At 41.7% G+C, this 20,387-nt stretch overlaps 1 protein-coding gene and 1 long non-coding RNA gene across 2 annotated transcripts; one reads left to right on the top strand and one right to left on the bottom strand.

Moving 5' to 3' along the window:
• Window positions 1–3,727: 3,727 nt before the first annotated feature.
• Window positions 3,728–4,171, bottom strand: LOC103696868 (subtilisin-like protease SBT3). Its single transcript, XM_008778592.1, has one exon. The coding sequence runs from the start codon at window positions 4,169–4,171 to the stop codon at window positions 3,728–3,730; it is 444 nt and encodes a 147-aa protein (XP_008776814.1).
• A 1,676-nt stretch (window positions 4,172–5,847) lies between these two features.
• Window positions 5,848–8,154, top strand: LOC120108017. Its single transcript, XR_005509562.1, has 2 exons — window positions 5,848–6,020; window positions 7,866–8,154. It is a non-coding gene; the product is annotated as an uncharacterized LOC120108017 (long non-coding RNA).
• Window positions 8,155–20,387: the final 12,233 nt, after the last annotated feature.

Below are 20,387 nucleotides of genomic sequence, written 5' to 3'. Positions count from 1 at the left end.
AGATCTGGAGGGCTCTGGTGAGTTCTTCGCTGTCGCGGGCGAAGGCATCGGAGATCCAGGACGCCCAGGTCGAGCAATTCTCTGCCATCTTGGACGGATTTGGATTAGAATTTGTGGGAAAATTTTGTGAAGAAGAAATGTTGCCGAGTGGAGTTGAGAGAAGGGTTTTAGTAGGAGGAGGAGGAGGAGGAGAGGAGGGGAGAAGTGATGAGGGAGGAAGAGAGGGGAAAGAGAGGCGGTTTTAAAGGGGTTTGGGATGCTCAGCTCTCCAAAAGGGTCTCATTCAATAAGGCGTTGGGGGAAACCGCGTTTCACGGGCCACGTGTCTCATGGCGGCCAAAACTAAGTGTCGGAGCGATGGTTTCAGATTTATTTTTATTAATTTTTTCCTGTCCAAAATATTTTCTCTCATTTTTTTCACACAAATTTTTATTTTATTTTATTTTATTTCTTAGAATCAGACAAAAATGAGCAACGAAGCATATGCAGGAAAATCTGGACCCTTTTAAAATGGCAACCCAATTAGCAATTTTGTTCGTCTTTTGATACATATGCACAATTTAAAATGTACCGTACCTCTCCACCAACCATCAGATGTCGCTAAGCTGCTAAGGGTCTACCGCCTCTCTCTATTCTTTCTTTCATATCCAATTAATTACTGTAGCTGTATTTTTCTCAAGTAGAATGTGCTCGGCCTCCAATATCCGTTTTGCATAGGTCTTGCATTTTCATAATATTTTTAAGAAAAAAAATGAAATTTCAGGGAAGATGACGCGTTGACGCTCCGTGCCGCGTCGTCGGTGGACCCATGCGTGGGGGCTGGGCCTGTTGGTTAAATCGCTCTCATGCTTGCTGTCCAAGCGTCAACCATGGTTAAATCGCTCTCCGGGTTGGGCCCTGTTGACAGCTTCTCGAAATTTGACGCCTTTATTCTCTTATTTACTTGCAACAGGCGGCTGCCACCTAATTAACCCACCAAACGAATAGCACCTCTGCTTTAGATTATCTACATGACTATGCTTATCCAACGAGCCCATTCATAAAAAAAAATTATAGCCCACAGCATGCACCATATGACCATGCACACTATTTATTAATCATAATACTTATTTTTGTAAACATTATTTATCAAGCGATTATTTTGATTCACTGCTAAAAAAATGAAGGATTATGATAAACGATTTGTATGGGCATGTGATGCATGTACATAGAATTAATTTTTTTTAGTTGGATGGATTTACATATCATACATAATATTCATAAATATGTTCAGGTCTACCAATACATCATCCGTCTTTGAGCTCCCCACTAAAAAAACCAAAAAGGTTCAAATACTGACCAAAGTGATAAGCCAAGTGCAACGCAACCTAATCCACAGACATATTCTACTTTTTGAATATACCTAGATGTCTAGAAGTATACTGACCTATGAGATATACGCCAAGAAGACGACGAATTGATCTCAGTTATTTATGTTATGATATGAACCACGGTTTGGTAACATAATGAAATCGTCAACCTAATTTTGCGCCCTGAATGATGAGAACGTCTTGAGGGTACGACAGTGAATTGCGGCAGTGGACTGCGGTAAGATGGGGATGGGAGGGGAAGACGAAGAGCCAGAGTTGTTACGTCAGCGATGACATAATTAAATGAGCTGAAGTGGCGTCGGGGATGCGTGTCGCATGGTCCTAGAGGGGAGGTGACAGCTGGATTTTGAGAAGAAGGATTGACCTTTTTTTTTTTTTTTTTTTTTTTTTTTTTTTTTTTTTTTTTTTTTTTTTTTTTTTTTTTTTTTTTTTTTTTTTTTTAGCGGCGGCTCATTTTATATAGCTCTAACGTAAGTACAGCCTGTCAGATCACAAAAAAATAAAAAATATAAATAAGAATGAACGTCTGATATAGACGTCCACAAAAAATCTTCGAAATGCCGGACGATAAAGGAGACGACCCAGCCTGCTGCCCGATTTGCCTCTCTGAATACGTGTACTACCTGAAAGTCATCCATCAACTAAGCCATCCTGCGAGTCTTCCGGATAAGAGGATGACCATCGCCATACCGATCCGCCCCACAGATCAAATCGATCACCACAAATGAGTCTCCCTCGAGGTACACCCGATCGACACCAAGTACCTACAAGGATTGACCGGTTGAGTCTCAGGCTAGAACACCGTATAGAAAAAAGAATCATCGCCGTTTGTTTGGACTCCGGATTAGATTTAGAGTCATCTAGACCGTCCATAGAGAGTCAAATCGGATTGACGGAGGATACTTGTAGCCCCGTTTGGCACGGTGTCGCCCTATAAGTGGATGTGACTTGTTCTCGAATCTGGACGCTCCTTCTAACAAGTTTAAAATTTAATTTTATTTTACAGGCTAGTCAATTAGGATAATTTTGTTTATAGATGAAGATTTTTTTTTATTTGTGCTGCGATAGAGACGAAGAGTTTCAAAAGTAGAGATTGCGCTAACTTGGAAGTTGAGCTAACATCATAAGAAAATTTAAAAAAGAAAAAAAAAAAAGACGTTCCAATATATTCTCATTACAACAAATAAAATATTAAGATCTCGGTAATACTCTTAGACTTCTCAAGCGAAATATGCAGCTTGTGCTTCATTAAATGAGTCCCTATCATGAAAAGATGCATCATCATGAGGAGATAGAGAAGAAAGAATAGGAGTTGTGATAAGTTAATGCATGTACATGGTTATAGTACTGCTTTAGAAATTGAAATGTGCTGTTATGAATTGGCCCGCTGCATTTGCGCAAAAATTATCCGGTAATGAATTATTCCTGCATAATCCAAGCATGCATAAATCATGAAAAAAATATTTTAAAATTATTAAAAAAATTGTGATATGGTTCGGAGTAGCTTAGCTCGTTAACCAAACGACGACCGATGTTCAGTGAAATCAATAACCAATCAAATTTTTAAGTAATTAGCATGATTGATTATAGGTTGCACAATTTCAATAATATCCACACAAAAAAATATCGTAACCGATCAGATCAGCAGATAAGAAAAGGGTCGGATCACAGCACACCTAAAAGAGAATATCATAACTACTCTGATCAGTAGATATGGAAAGAGCTCAACTGCTCGTCTGCGAGTTGCATGATTTTAACCATGCAGATTCGTGTCCTTTTCTCCATAAATACCAAGCATAGAGACCCCTCAAGTATGAAGAGAAATACGAATACCATACTCTCGTACTTCTCTCTCTTTCATCTATTCTACTTAATTCTTCACGAAACTCTGCCTAACTTAAGCATCGAAGGGTCTCCAACCGGATACATTTTAGTGACCCCATGTGGTTGCAGAACAACTCCAGTACTATGCTATGCCCCTCCAACTCAACCAAACAAAATGGCTTACCTGTCAGCTCGTCTATCCATTAGGTCGAGTTTTGAATGACAATATATTGGCACTAAAGGAAGGGGGCCCTCTTCTTTTGCGGTTTTCCTAAAGATCTAAGAGAGATGAAGTGTCACACCTCGAACTAAGCATGTAATAGACACTGCATATTTATAGAAAAGACCATACAAGCGTGCAACCTTACTGATCAAAGAGCAATAATAATAATTCATCCATCTTCGAAAAATTAATTTAATAAAGATCCAATCAAATTATTCTCATAAGTAAATATCTAAAAGTAACGAGTGTCATAATATTCCAACCAATTATTATTGTTCAAACCAAATAAAATATCCAAAACTAATTATTATTATGGCTCCTCGCCCACCAGAATGAGAGCGAAACTTTTCTTCTCATACTTCTCGTGAAAAACTAACTTCTCCTGCATGACCCTGATTGCAAACCCCTTCATAGCCACCACCTTGGCGTTGTAACTCACCATCGCATGTGCCACATCCGTCACCATCCTTTGGAACTCTCGGACAACCTTATCGCTAGCAACAGTCTTGTTACGATTGAAGAATGCAATAAATGATGGATAATTAAGATCTAGAGATGCATGCGAGCAATCGAAAGAATAGATCTTGGTGATCATCTTTATCTGCTTGCTGATATATTTCATGGCACATAAGAATCTCACATAATCGTCGATGCTAGCATCACAGACAAGACCAGGATCGAGTGCCCTGTTGGGCTCAATGTGACCGGACCTGATAGCCAGCGGAGTCGCCGCCGGCCGACCAACATTCCCCATGTGTCTAATTGGCATCATGGTGTTGTCCAAATTGTTAGCGGTGGTCACCAGCGCAGATCAAATCGCCACAGGGCTCCAATCCGGCCTTGCACCCTTGATCATTGCAGCTATGTCTGTTGTATGAGGGCAGGCCATGGATGTTCCTGATATGATGTTGAATGGGTTACACAATTCATGAGACCTGTCGAGCCCTACCGATGAATTCTGCGCCCAAGATGCTAGGATCAAGGTTCCAGGAGCCACAATAATAATTGTTTTTTTTCGTATTCCCATGTTATACTCTTTAGTGAAGGCTGGAACACTTTTCTAGCCGTTAGAAAGGTAATAGAGTTGTTTTGAGATGAAAACAACTGTTCTAATTCCCAGAAAAACTAGTTGTTACTGTGTCAGGGGTAGAGGGATCGATTTGCCATTTTCTAGGGTTGACTCGAGATTTTTCAGAGTTGACTCGTAATCTTCATGAGTCGCCCAAACTTGTTTTTATTTTTTTACACTCTATCTTTCTTCCGCAGTATTTGTAGAGTCAACTCTCTTAGTTCTAGGGTCGACTCGTCAGATGATTGGGATCGACTTATTATTTTCGGAGGTCACTACCAGAAAACACGCGTATAGTGACGGGAAATTAGTGACGGACCGTTATCAGTTACTATTTGTGACGGATTAGTGACCGACAGAAATTTGGTCACTGTGGTGTAAACTTAGTGACCGTTTAGTGACAGACCGGTCACAGAATGCGCGGGTAGGATGGGCGCCAAACCTTAGTGACCATCATAGTGACGGGGTATCTGTCAGCAATATGATAACCAAAATTGCAACCAGACAGTGACAAATGCAGCCGTCACAAATATAGTAACCCTAGTATTTATAAATTTTTAAAAGATTATTTTTGGCAGTAACAGATTATTGACAAAAATTTCTGTCACCAAATTTAATTTTTAATTCCAAAAATATTAAAAATATTATTTTTGAGTAAACCTAAATTAAAAGAAAAAATAAAAGGAGGAATATCCAAAATGAAACTAAGTGTGCCCGCCGTTCCGCCCAAATTTCTTCGATAATCCAAATTCCAATCGCTCTCTATAAAACTCAAATTTCTTCTTCTCATTTTAAAATCTCATGGTGTCGGCCATGACCCATTTGCACCCCTATTGCAAGTTTCCTGCTTTATAGAATTTTTTTACCATACTTTATAGTTCAAAAATATTTTTGCCTTGCAAGTCCCATCCAATCAGCCTTATAAATAAAAAAAAAAAATTGATATGAAATTTGGCTTGCAAACCGATTTAGCCCAAATCACGATTTAGCCCAAATCAGCTTGCAAACCGACTTAAATAAAAAACCCTAACCTTTCTTTCCCTTCCCTTCCCGTCCCGTCCCTCGCTGAGAGCAGCCGCCGCCCCCCCCCCCCACTCCCTCGCCCCCCCTCCCTCGCTGAGAGCCGCCGCCGCACCCCCCCTCCCTCGCTGAGAGCCGCCGCTGCCTCCCCTCCCTCGCTGAGAGCCGCCGCCGCCGGCTCCCCTCCCTCGCTGAGAGCCGTCGCCGCCCTCCCTCGCTGAGAGCCGTCGCCGCACCCCCTCGCTGAGAGCCGCCGCCGCACCCCCCCTCCCTCGCTGAGAGCCGCCGCTGCGTCCGCTCCCTCGCTGAGAGCCGCCGCCGCCGGCCCCCCTCCTTCGCTGAGAGCCGCCGCCGCCGCCGCCCCCGCCCCCCCTTTTCCCTCGCTGAGAGCCTGATAGCCGCCTCCTCTCGGTGTCGTCGCCTCTTCAACGACCGGCCGGCGGCTCTTCGCGTCCTTCTCCCCCGGACGGCAACCTCCGCGGCTCCGGTCACCGACTCACAACCTCCCCGGACGGTAAGAGTTTTCTCCTCCTCCTCCTCCTCTTCAAGCTCGATCCCGGTAGATTTTGCCCAAGCCCGGAGAGAGAAAGAGAGAGAGAGAGGGAGAGGTGTGGAGAAACTTCTAATCTTAACCACACATTGAATTGAAAAGGATGCAATGCCAATTATATTCTAGGCAAAACGTCACAGATGAATGCTTTCTAATCTTAACCCCATCTAATGATTCCTGCAGATCATGCTGTTCTAGGGAGGACATAATGTGATTATTCTGCTTCTCTTATGAACTTGCAGGATCTTTACTTAGCGGGTCCAATTCTGTAGCAAAATTTGTATTCTTCTTAGAACATAATGAGATGCACCATTCATCCTAACATGGTTACATAGATGCCATGAAGCTAGGGGCTCAGTTGCATATTAGATCTCAAGTTGATTGGACAAGGCATTCCATTTGTAAGAGGAAGCCATTTTACTTCTGGGACAATTTTCAGAAACAAGATCCCATTTTTGAAGGACATAGATTTAGCAAGACTTATACAACGTAGATGGACAAGAGATAAGAGAAACAACTTATTTCCCTTGTATCCATTTCATAATTTTTGCTTCAGCTTGACCTTTTAATAAATTATATAATAGAACCTAACGCATCAAGCGCTGCTAATTTTTTCCTAGGCAATTGAGCACTACTAAATTCTTTTAAGTATTGGCTCAAACTACTCTATTTTTGGCTTTAGAAGCCAACCCAAATCTTTTATAGTAGCTGTAGTTGAGACACAAGATGTGATCACAAAAACTTATTTTGATAATATAAAGATCCAGTTTCTCATATATTCTATGATGTTTAAGCAGAACAATGAACCAGCAAACTCCAGAAATAAAGATAAGAGGATATAAACATGTGGTCAAATAAAAGGTTCTATATATAGCCAACTGATTTAGCTAAGTGGCTGTTTGATATATCATGGTTTCAATTTTTGGTTACCCATATATTAGATACAGTCACTACAAAATAGATCATATTTGATCAGGAGGGTCATAACCAAAATATGACATGATGCTTCATGTCCTATACCACAGGACAAAGAGCCAAAGGAAATAAGATGAGCATCTCTTATGGAAAAAATGTGAAATGGATGGATGTTAAATTGTAGAATAACATGAACTGTGTGCAGTGTTGGGTATATAATTTAAGAGAAACATTGTTAGAGTTTCTGCATAAGCAATGCAAAGGAGCATTAAAAAAATTTGAGGATAGCATGGTAAGAAGAAGAGCTGACACAAGTTTGAAGGATCGATTACTAAACAATCGTACTGCCGAGTAGTTACTCGGATAGCATCATCTCTTGCCATTTGCGCAAGAAGTCGGTAGTTCGGTTCTGGTTAGAGTGAGCCCCTAAGGTTGTATAGAGTAGAAAAGGTGGGGTGTTAGCCCCTACTTGTCTTGGGGGAAAATAATAAATAAATAAACATGCCATCTAAACAAAAATAGACAGAGAAAGAGAGGAGGGATTTTTTTTTTTTTGCTAAAATAGACGAAAGCAACTATGATATATCTGAGTAGCTGCTTTTATTATGATACTTGGACACATCACTTGGTTGGATAAATCATGATACGGGCACTGTGTCGAATTTACTGTTGCTAAAATAGACAAAAATAATGTTGTACTTGAGGAGCTCCTTAATATTATGCATTTTTATTCTGACACATTTGTTAGTCCTACCAATGGTTTGCATATATTTAGACTGCTTCACTGATTATTGTTGTAATTTTGAGGGTTGATGGGTTGGGATTATGTAAAGTTCATGGATTTTAATTTTTTCGTCATGTTATTCATTTTTACAATCATTGTTCATCTGCAAGGAATAATGGAAAGTGGTGGAAAGTGGTGTTGCTTCATGGTTGTGAGTTATTTCCAGTGTGCAATCAAGAAGCTGGTCAAAAAGCTTGCTAAGAAGTACCATGCTTTCCTAGCATTAGAGGCGATCATGTATATTCACATTTGTTCTATGTGAAGCAGATAGTATTCCATATGTAAATTTGGATGATTTGACTTGTATTCCTTGTCTTTGTAAAGATTAAATGCTTTTTGAATATTGCTGGTATTAGATGAATGAACAGATAACTTGTAAAGGTTAATTCCTTATGTTCAGTTTTTTGTAAAGATTGAATGCCTTCTTAATGTCAATGATGCTGGGACAAGATTGAATGACTTATTTTTGTCATGCTTATGATAACTTCTCATCTTCATAAATATCATACCAGTTTTTGTTTCTTTTACATTTTTTACGATCTTGCCTTTCGTGTTTTTAATGGTTCGGTTTTTCTTATGTTGTTTTCTTTTTTTATCATCTCTCTAATATTTTCTAGGCTTTCTTATGTTGTTTTATTTTTTTGATTTTTAGAGGAACTATGTCAGTTGATCGTAATTGGATGTACCACCGACTTAGTGAAAATGGTTATATAAGAGCTGAGTTCTGTGATGGAGTTAAAGGCAGTTTGATTGATGAACTTAAAATATTATGGGAAGTAGGAGTCACCACTTATGACATCTTTAGAAAAGAGAATTTTCAAATGAAGGCAGTTTTATTATGGACTATCAATGATTTTTCTGCATATGGCATGCTTTCAGGATGGAGTACGCATGGAAAGTTGGCCTGCCCGTATTGTATGGAGAACTCAAAAACATTTACACTACAACATGGTGGGAAGACTTCTTTTTTTGACTGCCATCGTCAATTCTTGCCCATGGACCATGCATACAGATACCAAGTTGATAGTTTCTTCAATGGTAGAATAGAGACAGACCCCCCACCTCGTCGACTGTCTGGTGAGGAGTTGAAAAATAGGATCTCTGCTTTGCCTAATATAACTTTTGGTTTGAAAGCTCCTAAGCACACCATTTCTGGATTCGGTAAAGATCATAATTGGGTGAAAAGGAGCATATTTTGGGAGTTGCCCTATTGGCATACACTACTTATTCGACATAATTTAGATGTCATGCATATTGTTCGGAATGTGTTTCTCAATATATTTTACACTTGTATGGATGTAAAAGGGAAGACTAAAGATAATGTGAAAGCAAGGCAAGATTTGGAGTTGTATTGCAAGCATCCTAAGTTGAGGATTCAATTTGTTAATGGAAAGCTAGTTAAGCCTCCAGCTTCCTATGTATTGTCCAAAGACCAAGCAATGGAGGTCTGCGAGTGGGTGAAAGGGTTAAGACTGCCTGATGGATATGCTTCAAACATATCGAAGTGTGTTAACCTGGATGATTATAAGTTTTACGGGTTAAAAAGTCACGATTGTCATGTTTTCATGCTGAGATTGCTTCCAATTGCATTCCGTGAAGTATTGCCAGCACCAGTGTGGGATGCATTGACAGAATTAAGCTGTTACTTTAGAGATTTATGCAGCACAACTTTGCGTGTCCAAGATATGGAGGTTCTTGAGAAAAATATTGTGGTAACTCTCTGCAAACTTGAGAAGATATTCCCTCCTGCATTTTTTGACTCAATGGAGCACTTACCTGTTCATCTAGCTTATGAAGCTAAGGTTGGGGGGCCCGTGCAGTACAGATGGATGTACCCCTTTGAAAGGTAACAATTTCTGTAAATCCATTAATATAGTTTCTTTGTATCCATTAAATTTGAGAAATTAACATATTAATCTTATTTATAGGCTTATGCATGATATAAAGCAGAAGGTAAAGAATCGAGCATCGATTGAAGGTTCTATTGTCGAGGCTTACATCATAGAAGAAATATCAACTTTCTGTTCGCATTATTTTGTGTAATATCCGGGCCCAATTTAAGCCCAATACCTTTTTGGGCCCGTACTTGAGCATTGGGCCAGGACACCTAATGGGCCCAACTGGGGCCCATTGTTGGCAGCCATTTGATGGCTGCTATCTCATAGCCTGAGGATGGATGTGACTAGGGTAGGGCCAGCTGGGAAGCTGTGGAAGACCCAGCTGTTAAGCCTTTCATGAGGAAGAAGCTGGGCGTGACACCTCGCACCCCCCCCAAACCACTTAAAAACCTACTAGTTCTCCCTTCAAAAATCTCAAGAACCTGTGAACCGGCAGAGGAGGTGTTGGAATGGAGGCACCGGAGCACGGGACACTGCAATCCCCTTCGGAAGCCAGGTAAGCCCCCTGCCTTCTCTCCCCCTATTTTGTGCAAGACAACAAAGAAACAAATAAAGAAGGGAGGAAGGGGATTGTTGGCTGGCCGAGAGCCACCGGCGACGGCCATCGGCTTCAGCCGTGATCCCGTCGGCGCGGGCGTCGGCTGCTGGCAGACCAAGGGAGCGGCCGCGGGCATCCCGCAGTGCCGCCGGCTTCTCCCGGCATCTCTTCCCCGTGGGAGAAGAGAAGGCTTTCACGGGGAAGAGAAGGCCGCCGCAGGCGCGGCCGAGGGCTCAGCCGCAGGCGCGGCCGTGGACGCCGCGAGCCCGGCCGTGACACCGCCGACTGTGGCTCGGCCCTCCCAAACCCCCCTTCTTCCTTCACAGGGGAAGAATGGAGAGAGGAAGAGAGAGGGTTTGGGAGTGAGAGAGAGAGAATATGGGGTTGGTGAAGGGAGGTTGAAGAAAAGAAGAAGAATGAAAGAAAGAAAGGAAGAGGGAAAAGAAGAGAGGAAGAGGAGACTCATCCTCCTCGTCGTGTGCGGCGGCCGCCGGCTTCGGCCGCGAGCACCGTCGTCCCAGGCTCGGCCGAGGACGCCGCGGGGCCTAGCCGTGGACGCCGCCGGTTGTGGCCCGGCCTTCTTCCGCTCGCCGTCCTCTCTTTCCGCTCGTCGTGCTCCCATCATCGGAGAAGAGAGGAAGGGGGAGATCGAGATGAAAGAGAAGGGAGGAGAGGAAGCTTCGGGAAGGAGAAGAAAAGAAGAAGGAGAAGAGAAGAAAAAGGGAAGAAAAAGGGAAAGAAAAAGAAAAAAAGAAAGAAAAAAAAATATAATATAAAAAGAGGGGGTTTAGCCAAATTTGACTAACCTAAGCTCAATTAGACTGGGCAAGTCTAAATCCGAGCTCAATTAGGTTGGGCTAAGTCTGGACGAGCCCAAACTGCAAATTGGGTCAAATCTGAACCGAATTAAGCCCAAATTAAATTGGGTCCGAATCCAATTAAGCTGATTTGGTCTCAGCAGACCTAATTGATTGTAAATCAGGCCCAATTCAAGCCCAATTCAACTGACAGAAGGTCGAATTGACCTTGGGCTAATCCTGACTCAGGCCCAAATGAGCCACATTGACCAAATCAGAGGATCCAATTGGCTAGAAAAGGTTGGACCCAATTATAAACGAGGCCCAATCCTTTAATTAAAAACCCAATCAACCCATGTGGACCCAATTTGGTTTTAAATCGAACCCCAAAGGCTTCAAATTGGACTTGGGCTAAATCCTTGGATAGGACCCAAGCAAGTAAGTTCATAGTATTATGAACTAAGAGATTTTATAATAAATAAATGGGGAATAATGTAAACCCTATGATGTTGTTTTAGGTGATTAAGGATTTGTCACCTGGACTTGAGCAATTTGGAAAGCGAATTGATGTAAGTAATCTGTCTTAATCTTATCGTAGATCTTGTATTATATTTTATAAGATGAACCAGTGTTTTTCATACAATTTGAATTGTATATATGATTTGTGAAGAAAGTAAGTAACCTGTTCTAATCCTATTATAGATCATGTCATGTTATTAATGTTTTCCTAAGCATTTATTTTAAGTACATATGTTTCATGCATGATATGTTACAATGCATAAGTAACTTGCATGATCCCAGAAGCTATGGCTATGTATGCAACCTGATGATATTGATATTTTAATCATGCATGTAAGTTTATAAAGTCTTAGCTAGCCCCAGAGGCACTATAATGGGCTCAAAGATGCTACTGAGAATGACTGAGCCGCCAGTGGCTGAATAGTAACTGAGCTTGCCCCGCCAGTGGCTGAATAGTAACTGAGCTGCCCCGCCAGTGGCTGAATAGTAACTGAGCCTGCCCCGCCAGTGGCTGAATTGGAATTGGGCCTGCCCCGCCAGTGGCTGAATAGTAACTGCGCTTGCCCCGCCAGTGGCTGAATAGTAACTGAGCCTGCCCCGCCAGTGGCTGAATAGTAACTGAGCTGGCCCCGCCAGTGGTCGAGTCTGACTTCGCAGTAGCATCCGAGAGAAAATGGACCACGGCATGCCGGGGGCACGGTTTCATATGCATATTTTATGAAAATTTTTGTGATTTGCACTACTGCTTGTTTAAATTGCATACATATTATGCCATGATGATTATTAGATAATACGCATGTCAACTTCTCAAACCCTGCATAAACATGGTTACCATTATGTTCGATCCGGTAAGATTATGTATGATTACTTACTGAGCCGTGTAGCTCATATCCGTTCATTTACTTTTTCTTTCAGATCCTTACCACTGATAGCTGCCAGAGACACGTTAATCTGGTATCAGGGCTTCTTTCTTTTGGGGTGAAGCAAGTATACTATTGTGTACATAAACTACATAGAAGCTCTGTATTTGGGTACTGACCAGTAGGTTGTACTAAGAATGCTTTCATATGAAAAGATTCGGTTGGTTTGACTACCCTGTTACCCAGGTATGAGGCTGCGTGCTATTATGGACGGTAGTCGGCAATAGCACGGCCGTGTCACGGATCCGGGTCCGGGGCGTGACATCTAGTGGTATCAGAGCTCTAGGTTTAACAAGACTATAACCGTAAAAAAAAAAAATTTGGGGTAATGGGTAGTTAAGAGTATCATAATATGTTAAGATTGTCATAATACTTTAGTCGAAGAAAGCAATTTATTTCAGTTTCACCCTAAACTCTTGACTGCTAGGTAGCTATAAGAAATAGGGAATACTCAGACATTTACCCTGATGAATTACCGGAATTACCCCTGGTTGAGAAATCGAATTCACCATCGATCTTAGGAGAGGGACCCATCATCAAGGCCCCCTACCGGGCGATTCTTGTTAAGCTATGAGAACTGAAATTTTTGGAGGGAAACTTTGTCTACCTAAAAATGTTCTTTTCAAGGGTGTTGCCCGATTTGGGCGATACGGCAAAATGAGTCCTCACTACATCGGTCCACCTGAGGTATGTTTAATTTCGAGGACGAAATTTATTTTAAGGGGGGTAGGATGTAATATCCGGGCCCAATTTAAGCCCAATACCTTTTTGGGCCCGTACTTGAGCATTGGGCCAGGACACCTAATGGGCCCAACTGGGGCCCATTGTTGGCAGCCATTTGATGGCTGCTATCTCATAGCCTGAGGATGGATGTGACTAGGGTAGGGCCAGCTGGGAAGCTGTGGAAGACCCAGCTGTTAAGCCTTTCATGAGGAAGAAGCTGGGCGTGACACCTCGCACCCCCCCCAAACCACTTAAAAACCTACTAGTTCTCCCTTCAAAAATCTCAAGAACCTGTGAACCGGCAGAGGAGGTGTTGGAATGGAGGCACCGGAGCACGGGACACTGCAATCCCCTTCGGAAGCCAGGTAAGCCCCCTGCCTTCTCTCCCCCTGTATTGTGCAAGACAACAAAGAAACAAATAAAGAAGGGAGGAAGGGGATTGTTGGCTGGCCGAGAGCCACCGGCGACGGCCATCGGCTTCAGCCGTGATCCCGTCGGCGCGGGCGTCGGCTGCTGGCAGACCAAGGGAGCGGCCGCGGGCATCCCGCAGTGCCGCCGGCTTCTCCCGGCATCTCTTCCCCGTGGGAGAAGAGAAGGCCGCCGCAGGCGCGGCCGAGGGCTCAGCCGCAGGCGCGGCCGTGGACGCCGCGAGCCCGGCCGTGACACCGCCGACTGTGGCTCGGCCCTCCCAAACCCCCCTTCTTCCTTCACAGGGGAAGAATGGAGAGAGGAAGAGAGAGGGTTTGGGAGTGAGAGAGAGAGAATATGGGGTTGGTGAAGGGAGGTTGAAGAAAAGAAGAAGAATGAAAGAAAGAAAGGAAGAGGGAAAAGAAGAGAGGAAGAGGAGACTCATCCTCCTCGTCGTGTGCGGCGGCCGCCGGCTTCGGCCGCGAGCACCGTCGTCCCAGGCTCGGCCGAGGACGCCGCGGGGCCTAGCCGTGGACGCCGCCGGTTGTGGCCCGGCCTTCTTCCGCTCGCCGTCCTCCCTTTCCGCTCGTCGTGCTCCCATCATCGGAGAAGAGAGGAAGGGGGAGATCGGGATGAAAGAGAAGGGAGGAGAGGAAGCTTCGGGAAGGAGAAGAAAAGAAGAAGGAGAAGAGAAGAAAAAGGGAAGAAAAAGGGAAAGAAAAAGAAAAAAAGAAAGAAAAAAAATATAATATAAAAAGAGGGGGTTTAGCCAAATTTGACTAACCTAAGCTCAATTAGACTGGGCAAGTCTAAATCCGAGCTCAATTAGGTTGGGCTAAGTCTGGACGAGCCCAAACTGCAAATTGGGTCAAATCTGAACCGAATTAAGCCCAAATTAAATTGGGTCCGAATCCAATTAAGCTGATTTGGTCTCAGCAGACCTAATTGATTGTAAATCAGGCCCAATTCAAGCCCAATTCAACTGACAGAAGGTCGAATTGACCTTGGGCTAATCCTGACTCAGGCCCAAATGAGCCACATTGACCAAATCAGAGGATCCAATTGGCTAGAAAAGGTTGGACCCAATTATAAACGAGGCCCAATCCTTTAATTAAAAACCCAATCAACCCATGTGGACCCAATTTGGTTTTAAATCGAACCCCAAAGGCTTCAAATTGGACTTGGGCTAAATCCTTGGATAGGACCCAAGCAAGTAAGTTCATAGTATTATGAACTAAGAGATTTTATAATAAATAAATGGGGAATAATGTAAACCCTATGATGTTGTTTTAGGTGATTAAGGATTTGTCACCTGGACTTGAGCAATTTGGAAAGCGAATTGATGTAAGTAATCTGTCTTAATCTTATCGTAGATCTTGTATTACATTTTATAAGATGAACCAGTGTTTTTCATACAATTTGAATTGTATATATGATTTGTGAAGAAAGTAAGTAACCTGTTCTAATCCTATTATAGATCATGTCATGTTATTAATGTTTTCCTAAGCATTTATTTTAAGTACATATATTTCATGCATGATATGTTACAATGCATAAGTAACTTGCATGATCCCAGAAGCTATGGCTATGTATGCAACCTGATGATATTGATATTTTAATCATGCATGTAAGTTTATAAAGTCTTAGCTAGCCCCAGAGGCACTATAATGGGCTCAAAGATGCTACTGAGAATGACTGAGCCGCCAGTGGCTGAATAGTAACTGAGCTTGCCCCGCCAGTGGCTGAATAGTAACTGAGCTGCCCCGCCAGTGGCTGAATAGTAACTGAGCCTGCCCCGCCAGTGGCTGAATTGGAATTGGGCCTGCCCCGCCAGTGGCTGAATAGTAACTGCGCTTGCCCCGCCAGTGGCTGAATAGTAACTGAGCCTGCCCCGCCAGTGGCTGAATAGTAACTGAGCTGGCCCCACCAGTGGTCGAGTCTGACTTCGCAGTAGCATCCGAGAGAAAATGGACCACGGCATGCCGGGGGCACGGTTTCATATGCATATTTTATGAAAATTTTTGTGATTTGCACTACTGCTTGTTTAAATTGCATACATATTATGCCATGATGATTATTAGATAATACGCATGTCAACTTCTCAAACCCTGCATAAACATGGTTACCATTATGTTCGATCCGGTAAGATTATGTATGATTACTTACTGAGCCGTGTAGCTCATATCCGTTCATTTACTTTTTCTTTCAGATCCTTACCACTGATAGCTGCCAGAGACACGTTAATCTGGTATCAGGGCTTCTTTCTTTTGGGGTGAAGCAAGTATACTATTGTGTACATAAACTACATAGAAGCTCTGTATTTGGGTACTGACCAGTAGGTTGTACTAAGAATGCTTTCATATGAAAAGATTCGGTTGGTTTGACTACCCTGTTACCCAGGTATGAGGCTGCGTGCTATTATGGACGGTAGTCGGCAATAGCACGGCCGTGTCACGGATCCGGGTCCGGGGCGTGACATTTTGAGCCTTCTATACAAACGAGGTTAAATCAAGTTCCCCGTAATGAAGATGAAGGGGAGTTTGATCTCGTGGATCGTCTATCCATTTTTACTCATCAAGGTCGACCTTTTGGAAAACCTTCTGCAAGGCATTTGACTACTCAGGAGTTTAATGCTGCTAAGTTATATGTTCTTCTTAATTGTGTAGAGGTTCAACCTTTTGGAAAGTAAGTTACACAAGTACTTAATTATAATTATGCTTAAAAATGCATATGGAGTACAATATATGTGATTATAGCTTTTGTCTTGTAGGTATTTTGATGATTATATCCGTCAATCTTGTCCAAATATAAGCCAAATTGATTTGGAAAGACGACGCGAAATGGAGTTTCCGGCTTGGTTTAGATCATATGTGAGCTGTAAATTCATAAATATAATAATAAATTAGACTTTCACTTGATTTATTCTTACGATATTATTTTTATCATGCTAGGTTAATGACAGTAAAAATCATGTTGATGGGCGCTTAAAGGACCTATCATATGGCCCTGGGAATAAAGTTAAATGTTATAAAGGCTACTTTGTGAATGGGTACAGATTTCACACCAAAGAATATGGAAAGGATAAAAGAACCTTCAACAGTGGTGTGTGCATTAAGGGAAGCAGTTACAATGACTTTGAGAGTGACTATTATGGGATGTTGGTTGACATTATCGAGTTAGACTATTTTGGGATTGGTAATAAAGTAGTGTTATTCAAATGTGACTGGTATGACAGAGATAAGGGTATGAAAGTGCATCCTCAACATGGCCTCGTTGAGATCAATTACAAACTAAGACTTCCAACCAATGATCCGTTTGTATTAGCTCAACAAGCACATCAGGTGTTCTATACTGGTTACCCAGGTAAGAAGAAGAATCGAAGATTGTGGTGGGCAGTAATTAAGACAAAAGCTAGAGGTAGGTTCCTTCCTAGTGGGACAGAAGAAAATTTTTCTGATTTTTATCAAGAAGAAAACTACAGGATTCCTACCCCAATCTCGATGACAGATGAGCTTGATGACCCAGACATTTTGGTTGGTGTTAATAGAGATGCAGAAGATATTGATGCAGCAGAAATTGAGTTGACAACTAACCAAATGGAAGAGGATCTTGAGGATGAAGAAGAAGATTTTGAAGATGAACAAACTGAGGAAGAGGAGCATGAGGCTGAGGAAGATTAAAATACAACATGCATATTTATGAATGCTAATATAACTAATTTTAGACTTATAAATTATAGTTGTGCAGACATGAGAAAGAGCAAAGGGAAAGCAACAGGTCCACTGATTGTTCTTTACTTTGATTGAATTTGTTGACATTTACATTGTGAAATAACTATAACTTTTTATTGTTGTGCAGTTATGGCCAAGAAAAAAGGGAAAGCAATAGGTAATGGAAAAGCAGCTTTAATACTGGCTGCTACTCAAGTTCCTCCTCAACCTCCTAGGTTGCCTGAGCGTGTCGAGGAATGTCATGATGATGATGATTACATTCCTGATGGGGACATGATTGAAGAGTTGGATGCAAATGAAGAAATAAATGATGAAGAAATGAATGGTGCAGTGCAAAATCATGAGGATACAATGAATGAGGATCAGATGAATGATGAACTTGGAATTGATCCAAGACAGAGCAATGGCCCAGAACCAACCCTTAAAGCCCCTGTTGATGCAAATGGAAAAGTGATTGTTAGGTGCAAAAGAGGAATGTATGAAAATATCACTTTCTTATATCACTAATTTGAATTTATGTGTTTGTTGCATTTAAAGTATTTAATTTATTTTCTAATGAATATTTTTTAAATTGCAGGTTTCTTGATTATGAGGTCAGTCACAAAGCTGTTGCTATCATGCGCCAATTTTTTAATGGTCCGTGGTTGTCATGGAGGGAGGTCCCTACACATGCTAAAGTTGGAATGTGGAACAAATTTGAGGTGATGTAATTAATTTATATTTCTTATCATTAACTTTTGCCCTTAACAAATAGTAAGTCTGATTACTTGCGATCTATATATTGTTAGGAGATACACACAATTCTTCCAGGACAATTGCATCATGTGCATGAAGTTTGGAACAAGCATTGTCAGCGACGATTGACAACCTCATTAGGGAAGGTCAGAAGCCAAAAGCTTCTGGAAGCAAAAGGAGATTTAAACAAAGCCCGTGATAAACCCCCTAATTGGATCTCTAGAGAAAATTGGAATAAGCTAATTGATATTTGGATCTCCCCAAAATGGAAGAAGAAATCAGAAGCCAACAAAAATAATAGAAACACCATGAAGAACGGTAGCATCTCTAAACACTGTGGAGGATCAATCACATTTGTCAATCATGACGAACGATTGGTACATATCTTTATTCAATTAGATTTCTATAATAATTTTTATATTATTGTTCAGTCATCTTAAATTAGCCCATTATATGTTAATGAATTTTTTCTTTTCTCTTTTGTAGAAATTAAAGTTAGGCAGGGAGCCAACAATAGTTGAATCTTTTAATCGGACGCATAAGACAAAGCAAGGCATGGGAGGATATGTAGATAAGAGAAGTGAAGCTGTCATGGTAAGTATAATTTTTTTATGATTCATAAATATTATTGAGCTTGCTCATGTTTATCTCTTGTTTGATCCACCATAATGTTTTTCTCTTCTTTTAAATCAACTGGCAGGCAAAGTATTCAGCTGAATACTCCAAAAAATATGGTGATGCCTCCACCTCAGATGCTCCTCCACGTGATTATGACTTGTGGTTTGAGGCAACTGGTGTCCCAACTCATGGCCATGTCTATGGCTTTAGTCCCCTAGAGGATCTCACTGGAATTATTGGGCAATCATCATCTGCTTCCACCTCTACAAGTCAAGCTCCAGAGCTGTACACTAATGAAGACCTTCTACGTATTCTTGAGCAGGAAAAGAAAAAATGGCAAGAGGAGGTTCTTCAAAAGATGAGAGAAGAGATTGGCTTTGGACCAAGGCATGCAGATCGGGGGAGTAATGGTGATTCTGGTTCTGCTGATCATGCTTCATTATAATTGTTTTTGCCTTAGATGATAAGTCTTTGCATTCCTAGGAGGAATGAAATCTCTGTTGATCTTTATGACATATTTTTAGACTTTGATTTTGATGGATTCAGGACATGTTGATGCCAATTTTGAATGACATTTAAAATGACTTTTGCGTAATGTTGAATGCCTTTGCTATTAATGATTATTATTATTATGTGCCAATCAATGTACCAAATGTACCAGGTTATTAGATTGTGATCGGTGACCAAATTTTGGTTACTAAATTGTTTACCAACTATTGTGACGAGCAGTCATAAACTTAGTGACAGGATTTTGGTCAATAAAAATTGATTTTGCTCAGCGCGTTTGTAACCAATTAGTGACCGTAAACTTATCACTAGGTCAGTGACGGGATTAATGACAAATGTAGTGACAAAATGTGTGACCATGTCTGTGACGACTAAATCTGTCACTAAAGGTCGTGACAGATTAGTGACCAAACTTGTGACCGCATTCTGTGACAAAATCAGTGACCAAGTTGCCTTCGTCACTAACTCCGCAACTCGATAGTGACGGAAAATACATAATTTCTTAAATATTTAATTCTGGAATTTGTAACGGCTTAGTGACGGCGGTTCTGTCACGGAGGTTAATGACGGAAATCGCCGCCGTCACGGAGAATTTAGCGACGCGTGTTTTTGCAACGTAGTCAGTGACGGGAGCTCCGGTCACAAATTCCATATTAGTAACTGGAAACACGGTATAGTGACGGGAATCTCCGTCACTATACGCGTGTTTTCTGGTAGTGGGTTGACTCTTTAACAGACTAAGTTTCACTACTTTCTGTCTTTTTATTGTGGCTGTTTTAGGGTCAACTCATCTATTTTTTGGGTCAACTCTAGTCTGACTAGAGTTGGCTCATGAATTCCATAGGTCAACTTGCCAATGCGACGATTGTTTTAGCTCTATATCTTTTCTCTATAGCTATTCAAAAGGCCGACTCTTGCTAAACTAGGGTCGACTCGTGTACTTCATGGGTCAACTCATTAATGTCATGAATTTCTTAGATTTCTGTCTATCCTCTGAACTATTCTAGTGTCGACTCGCGATCTATGGAGTCAGTTCGTGAAGGCATATCAATCGGCGATAGTGTGCGAGGGTTGACTTGTTGCAAAATTTGGGTTGACTCGTTACAAGCTTTGGATTGACTTGTTGAGGTAGCTCCAAATAAAATTTTCTGTGTTTGTATGTGAGCTTCTAAAGAATGGCCTTTTGGGGTTCAGCTTCTTGATGTGGAGCTTTAGATAAAATATCTTCTTCTGAGAGT

This window comes from Phoenix dactylifera, unplaced genomic scaffold, assembly GCF_009389715.1.
Source record: "Phoenix dactylifera cultivar Barhee BC4 unplaced genomic scaffold, palm_55x_up_171113_PBpolish2nd_filt_p 001125F, whole genome shotgun sequence".
In the NCBI taxonomy this organism is placed as follows: domain Eukaryota; kingdom Viridiplantae; phylum Streptophyta; class Magnoliopsida; order Arecales; family Arecaceae; genus Phoenix; species Phoenix dactylifera.
The sequence above is the reverse complement of the archived record's forward strand: the minus strand, read 5'-3'. Positions and strand labels throughout refer to the sequence as shown.

Bases quoted from the DNA above. Each gene is read 5' to 3' on its own strand.
- LOC103696868 (XM_008778592.1), bottom strand. From the start codon at position 4,171: ATGGGGAATGTTGGTCGGCCGGCGGCGACTCCGCTGGCTATCAGGTCC.